Below are 18,568 nucleotides of genomic sequence, written 5' to 3'. Positions count from 1 at the left end.
GTGTACCTGGATGAAGATTGTTTGCTGGTGTGCTTGCTGTGTGCTGGTGTTAAAAATGGTGTCCGATTCATCGATTTGCTGAATTGATGGCTTTGTGGGTGAATCACTAACTGCCGGGCACTGACACGATGTGGAACCTCAATCTGCCTCTTTTTGCAAAGTCCTGCACCATGTGGCAGAAAAAAGTCTCCATTGGCATTGCCAGCCTCAAAGTTGCTTTTCCTGCCACATCGGCCATCAGCAATATTGGACAAAATCTCACCAGAGTTTCATTCCTGGTCTTTGTTGAGTGTGTGAGTAAGGTGGTTTTAACTTTGTGAATTCCAGCGATAATATCAAATAAGATTGACCTCTAAACTGTTTGGTACACAGCTACTGCCTGTACCCACCCTATGAGTATTGAAAGGACAGAATGGAAGGAGATTTATCTTTTTTACAACATGTATTTTTCCTGTCCTGGGAGTGTTTGATGGGGACAGTGGAAAGGGAGCTTTACTCTGTATCTAACCCAATGCTGTACCTGTCCTGGGAGTGTTTGATGGGCACAGTGTAGAGGGAGCTTTACTCTGTATCTAACCCCATGCTGTACCTGTCCTGGGAGTGTTTGATGGGGACAATGTAGAGGAAGCTTTACTCTGTATCTAACCCCATGCTGTACCTGTCCTGGGAGTGTTTGATGGGGGACAGTGTAGAGGGAGCTTTACTCTGTATCTAACCCCGTGCTGTACCTGTCCTGGGAGTGTTTGATGGGGACAGTGTAGAGGGAGCTTTACTCTGTATCTAACCCCGTGCTGTACCTGTCCTGGGAGTGTTTGATGTGGACAGTGGAGAGGGAGCTTTACTCTGTATCTAACCCCGTGCTGTACCTGTCCTGGGAATGTTTGATGGGGACAATGTAGAGGGAGCTTTACTCTGTATCTAACCCCGTGCTGTACCTGTCCTGGGAGTGTTTGATGTGGACAGTGGAGAGGGAGCTTTACTCTGTATCTAACCCCGTGCTGTACCTGTCCTGGGAGTGTTTGATGGGGACAGTGTAGAGGGAGCTTTACTCTTTATCTAATCCCGTGCTGCACCTGTCCTGAGAGTGTTTGATGGGGACAGTGTAGAGGGAGCTTTACTCTGTATCTAACTTAACTCCACTTTCCTGCCCATTCTCCATAACCCTTCTATTACTAACATCACTAATTAAAAATCTATCTCCTCCTTAAATGTATTCAATGTCCCAGCATCCACCACACTCTGGGGTAGTAAATTCCACAGAAGTAATTTCTCCTTATTTCTATTTTCAAATCTGCTACTCTTTATCCTAAAACTGTGATCTCTTGCTCTAGATTGGCCCAGAAGATGAAACACTCTCTCTGTCTACCCTGTCAATCCCCTTTATCCTCTTGTACACCTCAATTAGATCTCCTCTCATTCTCCTAAACTCCAGGGAATACAGGCCTTCACAAGACAAATGCCTTATCTCTGGAATCAATCCAGTGAACCTCCTCTGAACCCACCTCCAATGCAACTACATCGAGACCAAAACTGTGCACAATATTCTAAGCGCGATCTCACTATTGCTTTGTACAGTAGCAGCAACACTTCACTACTTTTATATTCTATTCCTTTGGCAATAAATGCCAAGATTCCATTTGCCTTCCTTATCACCTGTTAAATGAGTTAAGAGGCCATGGTGTTAAGGCTAAGATCCTGGCATGGATAGAGGATTGGTTGACTGGCAGAAGGCAGAGAATGGGGATAAAGGGGTCTTTCTCAGGATGGCAGCCAGTGACTAGTGGTGTGCCTCAGGGGTCAGTGCCTCAGGGACTAGTGGTGTGCCTCAGGGTCACAAAATACATTAATGATTTGGAGGAAGGAACTGAAGGCACTGTTGTTGAGTTTGCAGATGATACAAAGATATGTAGATGGACAGGTAATATTGAGGAAGCGAGGGGCTGCAGAAGGACTTGGACAGTAGAGGAGATTGGACAAAGAAGTGGCAGATGGAATACAATGTGGAAAAGTGTGAGGTTATGCTCTTTAGAAGGAGGAATAGAGGCATGGATTATTATCTAAATGGGGAAATGCTTAGGAAATCAGAAAAACAAAGGGACTTGGGAGTCATTGTTCAAGATTCTCTTAAGGTTAACATGCAGGTTCAGTCGGCAGTTAGGAAGGCAAATGCAATGTTAGTATTCATGTCGAGAGGGCTAGAATACAAGAGCACGGATGTACTTCTGAGGCTGTATAAGGCTCTGGTCAGAATCCATTTGGAGTATTGTGAGCAGTTTTGGACCTCATATCTAAGGAAGGATGTGCTGGCCTTGGAAGGGGTCCAGAAGAGTTTCACAAGAATGATCCCTGGAATGAAGAGCTTGTCGTATGAGGAACAGTTGAGGACTCTGGGTCTGTACTTGTTGGAGTTTAGAAAGATGAGGGGGGAATCTTATTGAAACTTACAGGATACTGCAAGGCCTAGATAGAGTAGAGGATGTTTCCACTGGTAGGAAAAACTAGAACCAGAGAGCACAACCTCAGGATAAAGGGACGGCCCTTTAAAACAGAGATGAGGAGGAATTTCTTCAGCCAGAGAGTGGTGAATCTGTGGAACTCTTTGCCGTAGAAAGCTGTGGAGGCCAGGTCATTGAGTGTCTTTAAGACAGAGATAGATAGGTTCTTGATTAATAAGGGGATCAGGGGTTATGGGGAAAAGGCAGGAGAATGGGGATGAGAAAAATATCAGCCATGATTGAATTGCGAGACGGACTCAATGGGCCGAGTGGCCTAATTCTGCTCCTATGTCTTATGGTCTTATGGTCTATACCTGCATTGGGGAGGCAATGTGGTAGCGATATTATTGTTAGACGATTAATCCAGAACCTCAGCTAATGTTCTGGGGACCTGGGTTTGAAACCTGCCACGGTAGATGGTGGAATTTGAATTCAATAAAAATAATCTGGAATTAAGAATCTACTGATGACCATGAAACCATTGCCAATTGTCAGAAAAACCCATCTGGTTCACTAATGTCCTTTCAGGGAAGGAAATCTGCCGTCCTTACCCGGTCTGGCCTACATGTGACTCCAGAGCCACAGCAATGTGGTTGACTTTCAACTGAACAAGTGCATCTAGGGATTGGCAGTAAATGCTGGCCAGCCAGGGATGCCCGTGTCCCATGAATGAATTAAAAAATATATAATTTTCTGTGATTCATGCACGAGGACACCCAGATCCCTCTGCACCGAAGCACTTGGAAAGTTTCTCTCCATTTTTGTTTTTCCGATCAAAATCGATAGCCTGACACTTATCCACGTTAAACTCACTTAACCTATCCATATCCATTTGTAAATTGCGTATTTCTTATCACAACTTTCTTGCCCTATGATGAGAGGCTGCAAAAATTGGGTTCATACTCTCTGGAATTTAGACGATTGAGAGGCTATCTCAATGAAACCTACACACCTCTGACAAAGGGTCATCCAGACTCAATACATTAACTTTATTCCCTCTCCACAGATGCTGTCAGACCTGCTGAGATTTCTCAGCATTTTCTGTTTTTGTTTCAGATCCAGCATAGAACATAGAACAGAGAACAGTACAGCACAGAACAGGCCCTTCGGCCCACGATGTTGTGCCAAGCTTTATCTGAAACCAAGATCAAGCTATCCCACCCCCTATCATCCTGGTGTGCTCCATGTGCCTATCCAATAACCGCTTAAATGTTCCTAAAGTGTCTGACTCCACTATCACTGCGGGCAGTCCATTCCACACCCCAACCACTCTCTGCGTGAAGAACCTACCTCTGATATCCTTCCTGTATCTCCCACCATGAACCCTATAGTTATGCCCCCTTGTAATAGCTCCATCCACCCGAGGAAATAGTCTTTGAACGTTCACTCTATCTATCCCCTTCATCATTTTATAAACCTCTATTAAGTCTCCCCTCAGCCTCCTCCGCTCCAGAGAGAACAGCCCTAGCTCCCTTAACCTTTCCTCAAAAGACCGACCCTCCAAACCAGGCAGCATCCTGGTAAATCTCCTCTGCACTCTTTCCAGCGCTTCCACATCCTTCTTATAGTGAGGTGACCAGAACTGCACACAATATTCCAAATGTGGTCTCACCAAGGTCCTGTACAGTTGCAGCATAACCCCACGGCTCTTAAACTCCAACCCCCTGTTAATAAAAGCTAACACACTATAGGCCTTCTTCACAGCTCTATCCACTTGAGTGGCAACCTTTAGAGATCTGTGGATATGGACCCCAAGATCTCTCTGTTCCTCCACAGTCTTCAGAACCCTACCTTTGACCCTGTAATCCACATTTAAATTAGTCCTACCAAAATGAATCACCTCACATTTATCAGGGTTAAACTCCATTTGCCATTTTTCAGCCCAGCTTTGCATCCTATCTATGTCTCTTTGCAGCCTACAACAGCCCTCCACCTCATCCACTACTCCACCAATCTTGGTGTCATCAGCAAATTTACTGATCCACCCTTCAGCCCCCTCCTCTAAGTCATTAATAAAAATCACAAAGAGCAGAGGACCAAGCACTGATCCCTGCAGCACTCCGCTAGCAACCTGCCTCCAGTCCGAAAATTTCCCATCCACCACCACCCTCTGTCTTCGATCAGATAGCCAGTTACCTATCCAATCGGCCAAATTTCCCTCTATCCCACACCTCCTTACTTTCATCATAAGCCAACCATGGGGGACCTTATCAAACGCCTTACTAAAATCCATGTATATGACATCAACTGCCCTACCTTCATCAACACACTTAGTTGCCTCCTCAAAAAATTCAATCAAATTTGTGAGGCACGACTTGCCCTTCACGAATCCGTGCTGACTATCTCGGATTAATCCGCATCTTTCTAAATGGTCGTAAATCCCATCCCTAAGGACCTTTTCCATCAATTTACCAACCACCGAAGTAAGACTAACCGGTCTATAATTACCAGGGTCATTTCTATTCCCTTTCTTAAACAGAGGAACAACATTCGCCACTCTCCAGTCCTCTGGCACCATCCCCGTGGACAGTGAGGACCCAAAGATCAAAGCCAAAGGCTCTGCAATCTCATCCCTTGCCTCCCAAAGAATCCTAGGATATATTTCATCAGGCCCAGGGGACTTATCGACCTTCAGTTTATTCAAAACTGCCAGTACATCCTCCCTCCGAACATCTATTTCCTCCAGCCTATTAGCCTGTAACACCTTCTCTTCCTCAAAAACATGGCCCCTCTCCTTGGTGAACACTGAAGAAAAGTATTCATTCATCACCTCGCCTATCTCTACTGACTGCAGACACAAGTTCCCACTACTGTCCTTGACCGGCCCTAACCTCACCCTGGTCATTCTTTTATTTCTCACATAAGAGTAAAAAGCCTTGGGGTTTTCCTTGATCCGACACGCCAAGGACTTCTCATATCCCCTCCTAGCTCTCCTCAGCCCCTTTTTCAGCTCATTCCTTGCTAACTTGTAACCCTCAATCGAGCCATCTGAACCTTGTTTCCTCATCCCTACATAAGCGTCCCTCTTCCTTTTCACAAGACATTCCACCTCTTTCGTGAACCATGGTTCCCTCACTCGGCCATTTCCTCCCTGCCTGACAGGGACATACCTATCAAGGACACCCAGTATTTGTTCCTTGAAAAAGTTCCACTTTTCATTAGTTCCTTTCCCTGACAGTTTCTGTCCCCATCTTATGCCCCCTAATTCTTGCCTAATCGCATCATAATTACCTCTCCCCCGATTTTAAACCTTGCCTTGCCGTACGGCCCTATCCCTCTCCATTGCAATAACAAAAGACACCGAATTGTGGTCACTATCTCCAAAGTGCTCTCCCACAACCAAATCTAACACTTGGCCCGGTTCATTTCCCAGTACCAAATCCAACGTGGCCTCACCTCTTGTCGGCCTATCCACATATTGTGTCAGGAAACCCTCCTGCACACACTGCACAAAAAAAAGCATCCACAGTAATTTTCTTTTATATTACAATTCTGAAGGGGTTTGATCAGGTGGACACTAAGAAATTCTTTCCACTGGTTGGGGAATCTAAAGCACAGGGGGCACCATCTCAGGATATGGGACTGATCATTTAGGACTGAAATAAGGAGAAATTTCTTCACTCAAAGGGTTGTGATTCATTGGAATTCTCTATCACAGAAGGTAGTGGATGCTCCATCATTGAATATATTTAAGAATGAGGTTTTGGCCTCTCAAGGCTTCACTAGACATGGCGAGCGGGCAGGAAAATGGAGTTGGAACCAAAGATTGGGCATGGCCATATTGAGTGATGAAGCAGGTTTGATGGGATATAAAGTCTACTCCTGCTGCTATTTCTGATGTTCTTATTAAATACACAATGCATTCCATTATCTATACAGGCGTAGGGATGATAGATATGTGTTGATTACGTACACAGTTTGTGCTCATTCCTAATTCTATGCGCCTTATTTTATGGAATCAGTTTCTGGTGTCAGAAACACTGCAGTGATAACATTTCCTGTTTCTCCTTTCTCCCTAGTGCTGATCAGGCTTTAGACCGGTTTGCCATGAAGAAATTCTATGAGGATAAAATACTGCCCGTGGGCCAGCCCTCACAGAGAAGGTGGGTCTCACTCTGTCAAACACAGAGCAGATATGTCTGCTGTTTTAGTTTAACAAGGCAAGAGGCTGAACTATAAGAATAATGGGCACAGTGGAAAACCATCCCAGGTGTTCCATGACACGTAGGCGGGGTTTCACGGCCTTGCTTGTCCCGAAACCATAAAATCCCACCCGAGACCAGCGGACCGTTCCATTGTCCGCTCCTCACCCGTTCTGATTCTGTGGTGGGTGGGACAGTAAAATTCCTGCCGAAGTCTTTTGTCACCGTCTAATACTGTCCGAGCAAATCCATATATACGCCGAATATCATTCTGCAAAAGGCATTGAGAATAGTAAGAATTAAGTATTTGACTGCTCAAAGGGGACATTACAGAGAGAGCTTTACTCTGTATCTAACCCCGTGCTGTACCTGTCCTGGGAGTGTTTGATGGGGACAGTGTAGAGGGAGCTTTACTCTGTATCTAACCCCGTGCTGTACCTGTCCTGGGAGTGTTTGATGGGGACAGTGTAGAGGGAGCTTTACTCTGTATCTAACCCCGTGCTGTCCCTGTCCTGGGAGTGTTTGATGGGGGACAGTGTAGAGGGAGCTTTACTCTGTATCTAACTCCATGCTGTACCTGTTGTTGGAGTGTTTGATGGGGACAGTGTAGAGGGAGCTTTACTCTGTATCTAGCCCCGTGCTATACCTGTCTTGGGAGTGTTTGATGGGGGACAATGTAGAGGGTGCTTTACTCTGTATCTAACTCCGTGCTGTACCTGTTGTTGGAGTGTTTGATGGGAGACAGTGGAGAGGGAGCTTTACACTGTATTTAACCCCATGCTTACCTGTCCTGGGAGTGTTTGATGGGGACAATGCAGAAGAAGCTTTACTCTGTATCTAACCCCATGCTGTACCTATCCTGGGAGCGTTTGATGGGGACAGTGTAGAGGGAGCTTTACTCTGTATCTAGCCCCATGCTGTACCTGTCCTGGGAGTGTTTGATGGGGACAGTGTAGAGGGAGCTTTACTCTGTATCTAACCCCGTGCTGTACCTGTCCTGGGAGTGTTTGATGGGGGACAGTGTAGAGGGAGCTTTACTCTGTATCTAACCCCGTGCTGTACCTGTCCTGGGAGTGTTTGATGGGGACAGTGTAGAGGGAGCTATACTCTGTATCTAACCCCATGCTGTACCTGTCCTGGGAGTGTTTGATGGGGACAGTGTAGAGGGAGCTTTACTCTGTATCTAACCCCGTGCTGTACCTGTCCTGGGAGTGTTTGATGGGGACAATGCAGAAGAAGCTTTACTCTGTATCTAACCCCATGCTGTACCTATCCTGGGAGTGTTTGATGGGGACAGTGTAGAGGGAGCTTTACTCTGTATCTGACCCCGTGCTGTACCTGTCCTGGGAGTGTTTGATGGGGGACAGTGTAGAGGGAGCTTTACTCTGTATCTGACCCCGTGCTGTACCTGTCCTGGGAGTGTTTGATGGGGACAGTGTAGAGGGAGCTATACTCTGTATCTAACCCCATGCTGTACCTGTCCTGGGAGTGTTTGATGGGGACAGTGTAGAGGGAGCTTTACTCTGTATCTAACCCCGTGCTGTACCTGTCCTGGGAGTGTTTGATGGGGACAGTGTAGAGGGAGCTTTACTCTGTATCTGACCCCGTGCTGTACCTGTCCTGGGAGTGTTTGATGGGGGACAGTGTAGAGGGAGCTTTACTCTGTATCTGACCCCGTGCTGTACCTGTCCTGGGAGTGTTTGATGGGGGACAGTGTAGAGGGAGCTTTACTCTGTATCTAACCCCGTGCTGTACCTGTCCTGGGAGTGTTTGATAGGGACAGTGTAGAGGGAGCTTTACTCTGTATCTAACCCCATGCTGTACCTGTCCTGGGAGTGTTTGATAGGGACAGTGGAGAGGGAGCTTTACTCTGTATCTAACCCCATGCTGCACCTGTCCTGATGGGGGCAGTGTGGATTGATTTAGATCTACCATGTGTTGTACCTCGTGATTGGACTGAATTGTAGCTGTGCCTGTGGACATTGTGTATCAGGATTGTCAGTTAATGAAGGCCTCTTTTGGTGCAGATACGTCCATTATTTCAGCGGGCTGCTTTCTGGCACAATCAAAATGAACAACAAGCCTTTATTTTTACATCACGTCATCATGCACAGCATTCCCAATTTTGAGGCTAACGGTGGTAAGTCTTCAGTTTTCCAAGAACCATAATTTTAGAGCGTTCAGGGTGGGTTTATCGCCCTCATTCCTTCAACCCCAGACTCTTGTTTGTCCTTCATTCTCTTCCCCTCACTATTGGGTGCCAGGCCTTCAACTATTCTGGTCCTAAACTCTCAAATTCCACTTCATCAACACCCCCTCCCCCCCTCTCCCCACCCTCACTCCTCCCCCACCCTCATCCCCCAGATTCACCGCCTCCCCCCACCCTCTCCCCCTCCCCCCACCCTCACCTCCCTCCCCGCACCCCCCCTCCCCCACCTTCAACTCCACCCTCACCCCCCTCCCCCCACCCTCACCCCCTCCCCCCCACCCATATCCCGCCTTCCCCACCCCCCCATTCTCACCCCCTCCCTCCACCCTCACCCCCCTCCACCCCACGCTCACCCACACCCTCCCACCTCTAACCCATCACAACCTCACCCCACCACCCTCCTCCCTCCCCCCACCCTCACCTCCCTCCGTCCCACCCTCACCCCCCTCCCCCTCCTTCACCCCCCGCCCCACTCTCACCCCCCTCCCCCACCCTCACCCCCCCATCCTCACCCCCACCCTCCCACTTCTAACCCCCCCACCCTCACCCCCCCCCACCCTCACTCCCCCACCCTCACTCCCCCACCCTCCCCCCAACCTCCCTCCACCCTCACCCCCCTTCCCCCACCCTCATCCCCCCATCCTTATCCCCCCAACCCCTACCCTCAACCCCCACCCTTACCCCCACCCCCTCACACTCAACCCCTACCCTCAACCCCCACCCTTACCCCCACCCCCTCACACTCAACCCCCACCCTCAACACCCTCCATGCCACTCAGCATCCTGACTTGGAAATATATCGACCATTCCTTCACTGGCAGTGGGTCAAAATCCTGGAACTCCCTCTCTAACAGCACTATGGGTGTACCTACACCACGTACCTCCAAAAGGCAATTAGGAATGGGCAAGAAATATCAGTGAATGAATAAAATAATTCCCCTGAAATTTGTCCACTTCAGTTAAGACCCTCTTTAAAACCAACTGATTTACCAAGTTTTCATGAGGTCATAAGACATCAGAGCAGAATTAGGCCATTCGGCCCATCGAGTCCGCTCCGCCATTCGATCATGGCTGATATGCTCCTCATCCCCATTTTCCTGCCTTCTCCCCATAACCCTTCAACCCATTACCAATTAAAAATCTGTCTAACTCCTCCTTAAATTTACTCACTGTCCCAGCATCCACCGCACTTTGGGGGCAGCGAATTCCACAGATTCACAACCCTTTGGGAGAAGTAGTTTCTCCTCAACTCTGTTTTAAATTTGCTGCCCCTTATCCTCAGACTATGACCTCTCGTCCTAGAATGCCCCACAAGAGGAAGCATCTGCTCCACGTCTACTTTATCCATACCTTTGATCATCTTGTATACCTCAATTTGATCTCCCCTCATTTTTTCTAAATTCCCGAGAGTATCGGCCTAAACTGTTCAGTCTCTCTTCACACGACAAACCCCTCATCTCTAGAATCAATCTAGTGAACCTCCTCTGAACTGCCTCCAATGCCACTACACCTTTCCTCAAATACGGGGACCAAAACTGTGCACAATACTCCAGGTGCGGCCTCACCAATGCTTTGTATAGTTGCAGCAATAATTCTTTATCTTTATATCTATTCCTTCAGCTATCCGAATGTCTATCTCTTTGTCTCAGTGTTAACATGTGTCCAGTTATTCCACTCTGTGATGGTTTACTGCATGAACCTGTTATATAACAGAGCTGGATTGTGTGACTCTATGAATGAGAGTGACCTTTGCTCTTTTAATCACTTCCTGCATCAATTTTATTTGAACTGTTGCTTCAGAAGACAGGTGGCCTTTACCAAGCTCTGGGATCCCACTGAGGGAATGACCTTGATGTGAACTCCCAAAAGACATTCGATAACTTTGATGACAATGCCATTATGAGACACTTCAAAATCTATGGAATAAGGGTGTTCAGGACCAGAGAAACCTGTGGGTATATGTGCAAAAATTATTGAAAGGTGACTGGGCAGGTTGAGAAAATGGTTAAAAAGGCAACAGGGATGTTGAGCTTTATAAATAGTGGCATAGAGTACAATAGCAAACAAATTGTGAGCAATCTTCATAAAACACTGGCTTAGTTTCAGAACATAGAACATAGAACAGTACAGCACAGAACAGAGCTTTATCTGAAACCAAGATCAAGCTATCCCACTCCCTATCATCCTGGTGTGCTCCATGTGCCTATCCAATAACCGCTTAAATGTTCCTAAAGTGTCTGACTCCACTATCACTGCAGGCAGTCCATTCCACACCCCAACCACTCTCTGAGTAATTCAGCTGGATTATTGTGTTCAATTCTAGACACTTCACTTTCGGAATGATGCGAAGGCATGAGAGATAATATGGAACAAATACTGGATGTCCTTGATAGGTATGTTCCTGTCAGGCAGGGAGGAAATGGCCGAGTGAGGGAACCATGGTTCACAAAAGAGGTGGAATGTCTTGTGAAAAGGAAGAGGGAAGCTTATGTAGGGATGAGGAAACAAGGTTCAGATGGCTCGATTGAGGGTTACAAGTTAGCAAGGAATGAGCTGAAAAAGGGGCTTAGGAGAGCTAGGAGGGGACATGAGAAGTCCTTGGCGGGTCGGATCAAGGAAAACCCCAAGGCTTTTTACTCTTATGTGAGGAATAAAAGAATGACCAGGGTGAGGTTAGGGCCGGTCAAGGACAGTAGTGGGAACTTGTGTATGGAGTCAGTAGAGATAGGCGAGGTGATGAATGAATACTTTTCTTCAGTGTTCACCAAGGAGAGGGGCCATGTTTTTGAGGAAGAGAAGGTGTTACAGGCTAATAGGCTGGAGGAAATAGATGTTCGGAGGGAGGATGTCTTGGCAGTTTTGAATAAACTGAAGGTCGATAAGTCCCCTGGGCCTGATGAAATGTATCCTAGGATTCTGTGGGAGGCAAGGGATGAGATTGCAGAGCCTTTGGCGTTGATCTTTGGGTCCTCGCTGTCCACGGGGATGGTGCCAGAGGACTGGAGAATGGCGAATGTTGTTCCTCTGTTTAAGAAAGGGAATAGAAATGACCCTGGTAATTATAGACCGGTTAGTCTTACTTCGGTGGTTGGTAAATTGATGGAAAGGGTCCTTAGGGATGGGATTTACGACCATTTAGAAAGATGCGGATTAATCCGAGATAGTCAGCACGGATTCGTGAAGGGCAAGTCGTGCCTCACAAATTTGATAGAATTTTTTGAGGAGGTAACTAAGTGTGTTGATGAAGGTAGGGCAGTTGATGTCATATACATCAGGCGTTTGATAAGGTCCCCCATGGTCGGCTTATGATGAAAGTGAGGAGGTGTGGGATAGAGGGAAAGTTGGCCGATTGGATAGGTAACTGGCTGTCTGACCGAAGACAGAGGGTGGTGGTCGATGGAAAATTTTCGGATTGGAGGCAGGTTGCTAGCGGTGTGCCGCAGGGATCAGTGCTTGGTCCTCTGCTCTTTGTGATTTTTATTAATGACTTAGAGGAGGGGGCTGAAGGGTGGATCAGTAAATTTGCTGATGACACCAAGATTGGTGGAGTAGTGGATGAGGTGGAGGGCTGTTGTAGGCTGCAAAGAGACATAGATAGGATGCAAAGCTGGGCTGAAAAATGGCAAATGGAGTTTAACCCTGATAAATGTGAGGTGATTCATTTTGGTAGGACAAATTTAAATGTGGATTACAGGGTCAAAGGTAGGGTTCTGAAGACTGTGGAGGAACAGAGAGATCTTGGGGTCCATATCCACAGATCTCTAAACGTTGCCAGTCAAGTGGATAGAGCTGTGAAGAAGGCCTATAGTGTGTTAGCTTTTATTAACAGGGGGTTGGAGTTTAAGAGCCGTGGGGTTATGCTGCAACTGTACAGGACCTTGGTGAGACCACATTTGGAATATTGTGTGCAGTTCTGGTCACCTCACTATAAGAAGGATGTGGAAGCGCTGGAAAGAGTGCAGAGGAGATTTACCAGGATGCTGCCTGGTTTGGAGGGTAGGTCATATGAGGAAAGGTTGAGGGAGCTAGGGCTGTTCTCTCTGGAGCGGAGGAGGCTGAGGGGAGACTTAATAGAGGTGTATAAAATGATGAAGGGGATAGATAGAGTGAACGTTCAAAGACTATTTCCTCGGGTGGATGGAGCTATTACAAGGGGGCATAACTATAGGGTTCGTGGTGGGAGATACAGGACGGATATCAGAGGTAGGTTCTTTACGCAGAGAGTGGTTGGGGTGTGGAATGGACTGCCTGCAGTGATAGTGGAGTCAGACACTTTAGAAACATTTAAGCGGTTATTGGATAGGCACATGGAGCACACCAGGATGATAGGGAGTGGGATAGCTTGATCTTGGTTTCAGATAAAGCTCGGCACAACATCGTGGGCCGAAGGGCCTGTTCTGTGCTGTACTGTTCTATGTTCTATATAAGAAAAGGTTAACAAGAATGGTTCCAGGGATCAGGGACTCCAGCCATTGTATAGATTGGAGGAGATGGGATTGTTCTCCTGTGAGCAGGGAAGGTTGAGAGGCAATTTTCTTGAGGTGTTCAAAACCTTGAAGAGTTTAGATAAGTAGAGAGGCATTGTTTCCATTGTGCAAGTGCCAGGAGTCAGCAGGCACACATTGAAGGTGATTAGTGGAAGACTAAAGATGACATAAGGAAACAGTTTTATGCAGCGAATGGTGAGGATAGAGAATGCACTGCCTGAGAGTATGGTGCTAGCAGAGTTAGATTGTGACTTTCATATTGGAATTAGATAAGCATCGGAAGAGAACAACATCACTGGGATGTTGGGGAAAGGGAGGGAGACTGGTACAGTCATCATTATAATGAATGGCGGAGTAGGCTCGAAGGGTGAAATGGCCGACTCCTGCTTGTAGTTTCTATGTTTAGTTGAGTTGCTCTTGCAGAGAGATGGCAAGGATTGATAGACTGAATGGCCTCTTTCTGTGCTGCCCCTCTCTCCATTCCTCTCTGCCCCATCTCTCCCACTCTCCCCGTCCCGCTCTTTCTCTCTTACCTATAGTATCTCTTTGTGTCTCTCTCTCTCTCACTCACTCTCTCATGTCTCCTTGATCACTAAGCTGTGGTTCCCAAGTTCTGGACCAAATTTGATTCCCCAAATTTCACAGATTGACGACGGAACATATGGAGCAATTTTCCTGGTGTTGACCAGTATGAAGCTGCCTCAGAGAGCCACCGTTTGTTTAAGTGCTGTGGACTGCCTCTCTGCTGCTGAGCCAATCAGAGCATCTCACAAATAGAGGTGCTCACTGTAGAGGCCCGAGGAGGAAGGAGAGAATCCTTCACATTGAGGAGCTTTCAAAGAGTGACAGGCAGGCCCTGGCAATCAGAGGGGTGAATCATTGAGATCAGAGTCACTGGGGAAAAGCTGCCAGGATCCTTCCTCATGAAGCCTCCAGAATAGAGTGTTTCCCCAGACCCTACTGCAAGGCCCCCTCGATGTATCTGGTGATCTCAGCATGTATTGGGAACTATTCCAAGGTTTGTAGAGTCCCAGTGGCAATGGCAAAGTAACTGTCACCAATGTAACAGATTGGAATAATTGGCTGCTGAGCAGTGGCCAGGAAATTATCTTTCCCACCTCTGACAAATAGGCCTGGCATTCCTGGATTTCCTTTCCACCTTCCATTGCCAACTGACGACCTTTCCTGCCTCCCAGCCTCTCGATAAAGAGCTGGTAAAATTCAGCCACTGTCTCTACATTACAGATACTGTCTCTTTCCCATGCTACCTCTCTTTATCCATCAGTCTTGGCTCCTTGGCTGGTTTCTAACGCTGCTCCTTTACTCCTATAGGCTGCCGGCCATTCCTGAAGATCTACCAGTCAATGCAGCCTGTTTACACGTCAGGAATCTAGTGAGTGACTTCCCCTATACCTCTTCCTCAATGTTCTATTGAGCTCTTGTTTCTCCTGTGCTGATTAAATAATGTCTGTTTATTCCTTTTTCAAATAAAATATTTCAGCAACATCCCAGGAGACGGACAGACCAGCATCTGTATCACCATCGAGCCAGGACTGATGCTAAAAGGAGATATATTGGTGAGAAGTTCGAGTGGGAATGCAAACTCCCAGAAACGTCTTTAATATTCCAACATTTACTTATAGATGAAGAAAACACTGACTCGTACTGGGGTTCCAGACACACCAACTCTCCATAGAACCATAGAACCATAGAAAATTACAGCTCAGAAACAGGCCTTTTGGCCCTTCTTGTCTGTGCCGAACCATTTTTTGCCTAGTCCCACTGACCTGCACTTGGACCATATCCCTCCACACCCCTCTCATCCATGAACCCGTCCAAGTTTTTCTTAAATGTTAAAAGTGACCCCGCATTTGCCACTTTATCCGGCAGCTCATTCCACACTCCCACCACTCTCTGCGTGAAGAAGCCCCCCCTAATATTCCCTTTAAACTTTTCTCCTTTCACCCTTAACCCATGCCCTCTGGTTTTTTTCTCCCCTAGCCTCAGCGGAAAAAGCCTGCTTGCATTCACTCTATCTATACCCATCAAAATCTTATACACCTCTATCAAATCTCCCCTCAATCTTCTACGCTCCAGGGAATAAAGTCCCAACCTATTCAATCTCTCTCTATAACTCAGCTTCTCAAGTCTCGGCAACATCATTGTGAACCTTCTCTGCACTCTTTCAACCTTATTTACATCCTTCCTGTAACTAGGTGACTCTCACTGGGATACAGTTACACACACACTGATTCTCACTGGGGTACAGTTCTACACACACTGACTCTCACTGGGACACAGTTCCACTCACACTGACTCTCATGGGGTACAGTTCCACACACACCAACTCTCACTGGGATACAGTTCCACACACACTGACTCTCACTGGGATATAGTTCCACACACTGACTCTCACTGGGATACAGTTCCACATCTACTGACTCTCACTGGGATGCAGTTCCACACACACTGACTCTCACTGGGATACAGTTCCACATCTACTGACTCTCACTGGGATGCAGTTCCACACACATTGACTCTCACTGGGATGCAGTTCCACACACATTGACTCTCACTGGGATCCTGTTCCTTACACAGTAGTAGGCTGGGTTGCTGGAAGTTCACTCGATCAGTTATTCATTGACAGGTCTGCACTATCAAGCGGTCACTTGAGATATTACTCCATATCTGGAGATTAGCCCATTGAGTTTTGGGGGAGCTGTCATGTGCTGTACTAACCTTGAGAATCGGGACAGAAATTCAACACTGCTTCAAATGTACTTTCTGTATCTCTTTCTGTTCCCTTTAGCTGAAATGTTACCATAAGAAGTACCAGAGTCCAAGCAGAGAAATTGTGTTCCGTGTGCAGTTCCACACGTGCGCAGTCCATGACCTTGGTGTGGTGTTTGGCAAAGCTGAACTGGACGATGCATTTAAAGGTGATGTTATACAGTCACTGAAGTTGATTTCCAGTATTTATTAGAGTTGCTGATTGATATCATTCATTTTTATTTAATTAGCAACCGCAGGTGAATATTTTTTAATCAGTTAGTGAATCGAGGATTATGGGGTTAAGGCGGGAAAGTGGAATTGAGGATTATCATACCAAATCAGTCGTGATCTGGTGGAGCAGACCCGGGAGGCCGAATGGCCTCCTTCTGCTCCTCTGTCTTATGGTCTTATCAACTGAGGGATATGGGGAGACGATGGGTGGGTGGGATATTACACACATTACTCAAATACATGGACACACGCACACACATCACATTCCACGCACACAAGCACTCACACATGACTCACAAACATACTCACAGATATCACACATGTGCAGACACTCATACACACACACACGCACACACACACATACACGCGCGCTGCCCCGGCCCGTGTTGTTAGTCTGTCTCAGCTAATGAGGTAACTGGAGATGTTACAGCTAAGTCCAGTGATCCTGTCTTGTTGGGAAAGGAAAATTTAGCCATGAATCCTGCTCGAGCTCTGTCCGCTGAAGAGGAATATTCTTAACTCTGATAGTCCTGACCCACCTCTATCCTGGCAACACTTGTTATTTCTGCTCACACACAGAACATGGGCACTGAGCTGAGGTATTGGAGGCCTCCCTTTTCCTCACAAGAATTCTAGTCCAGTGCGAATCAGCAAAGAATGAGGAACTGTGACAAGAAAGATCAACGGGTGTATGTTTGAAATCAGCGGCTCTCTCCTCCCTTTCTCTCTTTCCCTCCCTCTCTCCCTCCCCCTCTCCCTCCCCCTCTCCCTCTCTCTCTCCCTCTCTCTCTCTCTCTCTCTCTCTCCCTGATGCTAACTCTCTCAAAATCTTTCTGTTGCTACTGAGGAAGCCGGCAGCTGCTTAAAATCACTGTCTGATTACAATACAACTTTTTCATCTTTTCTCAGATGACAGATTCCCTGAATATTCAAAGGTCGAATTCATTTTCTCTTTCGGTCCTGAGAAAATACAAGGTAAGCCTCAAGCCTGGATATTTCTGCACAGGTCACACTGATCCGGACAGAGTGAAACACTCCCTGGACAGGTGCAGCCTGGTTAGCAACAACTCAACTGCAACTCCCATCGACAAACACCTGGAAAGTAGTAAATTGACAACTCTCATAGGGACAATCAGGTACAAACTGACACCGAGTCAAAGAGGGAGGGAGTTCTCAGGGGAGCTGATAAAAACCTGAATCAAATAGTCAGGTTCTAAGAGGGTCTTTGAAGAGAGAGACAGATCGAGAGGTTCAGATGGACGACATTTCAGAATTTAAGGTGTTGGCAGCTGAAGGCACAGCTACCAATGGTGGAGCAAGAGTGAGGGATATGCAGTCAGGATACGAAAGCATGATGTTTATATCAAGTCGTGACCCAGAGACAAGGACAAGTAATTCAGAGTTAGGAGTTCAGCTCCCAGCTCAGAAGGTTAAATTTAGTTAATTCAATCTGGAATATAAAGCTAATCTCAATCATGATCAAACTGCCAGAGTTTTGGAAAACCGATCTGGTTCACTCGGGTCCTTTCAGGAAAGAAAATCTGCTGTCCTTTCCTGGTCTGGTTCACTTCTAACTCCAGAGCAATGTGGTTGGCTCCTAACTCCTTTCTCAAATGGTTTATTAGTCTACTTTGTTGTGTTCAGGAAGGTAGCTCTCCACCACCTTCTGAAGGGAAATTAGAGATGGATGCACACATCCTATGAATGAATAAAAAAGGCCAGAATTGGAGACCATAGATATCCCAGAGGATTGTGGGACTGGAGGAGAGAGAGGGAGGAAGCAAGGCGATGGAGAGATGTGGAGACAAGGCGAAGAATTTTGAAATGGAAGTGTTGCTGAACCAGGAGGCAATGTAGGTCAGAGAGCACGGGGTAATGGGTGAAGAGGGCGTGCTGAGAGTTAGAACATGTGCAGCAGAGTTTAGGATGATCATATGAATGGTGAAAGAGAGGCTGCTTCTCTCTGTCTCTCCCTCTTGTGCTCTCCCTCTGTCTTTTCTCTTGTTCTCTCTGTCTCTCTGTCCCTGTCCATCTCTGACTCTCCTTCCCCCTAACTCTCCCTCACTCTGCCTCTCCCTCTCTCTGCCTCTCCCTCTCTCTCTCTCTCTCCCTCTCTCTGTGTGTCCCTCTCTCTGTTTCTTTCTCTCTCTGACTCTCCCTCCCCATCTCTGCCTCTTTGTCTGTCACTGTCCCTGTCTCTCTCTCTCTCTCTCTCTCTGTCTCTCTCCCTCT

The 18,568-nt window shown here is 46.9% G+C and overlaps 1 protein-coding gene across 7 annotated transcripts in view; it reads left to right on the top strand.

Annotated features, from left to right (window-relative positions):
* tns1b (tensin 1b) overlaps nt 1-18,568 on the top strand; it is a 668,363-nt gene that overhangs the window by 503,150 nt on the left and 146,645 nt on the right. For all 7 annotated transcript variants that reach the window (XM_078227754.1, XM_078227753.1, XM_078227751.1 and 4 more), the window contains 6 exons: nt 6,515-6,598; nt 8,665-8,777; nt 14,666-14,726; nt 14,835-14,910; nt 16,143-16,272; nt 17,246-17,311. In XM_078227754.1, the coding sequence (XP_078083880.1) occupies nt 6,515-6,598; nt 8,665-8,777; nt 14,666-14,726; nt 14,835-14,910; nt 16,143-16,272; nt 17,246-17,311 (530 nt within the window). The remainder of the gene's footprint in view (nt 1-6,514; nt 6,599-8,664; nt 8,778-14,665; nt 14,727-14,834; nt 14,911-16,142; nt 16,273-17,245; nt 17,312-18,568) is intronic.

Source organism: Mustelus asterias, chromosome 14 (genome assembly GCF_964213995.1).
Source record: "Mustelus asterias chromosome 14, sMusAst1.hap1.1, whole genome shotgun sequence".
NCBI lineage: Eukaryota > Metazoa > Chordata > Chondrichthyes > Carcharhiniformes > Triakidae > Mustelus > Mustelus asterias.
Note: the sequence above shows the minus strand (reverse complement) of the source record. Positions and strands in the feature narration are given on the sequence as shown.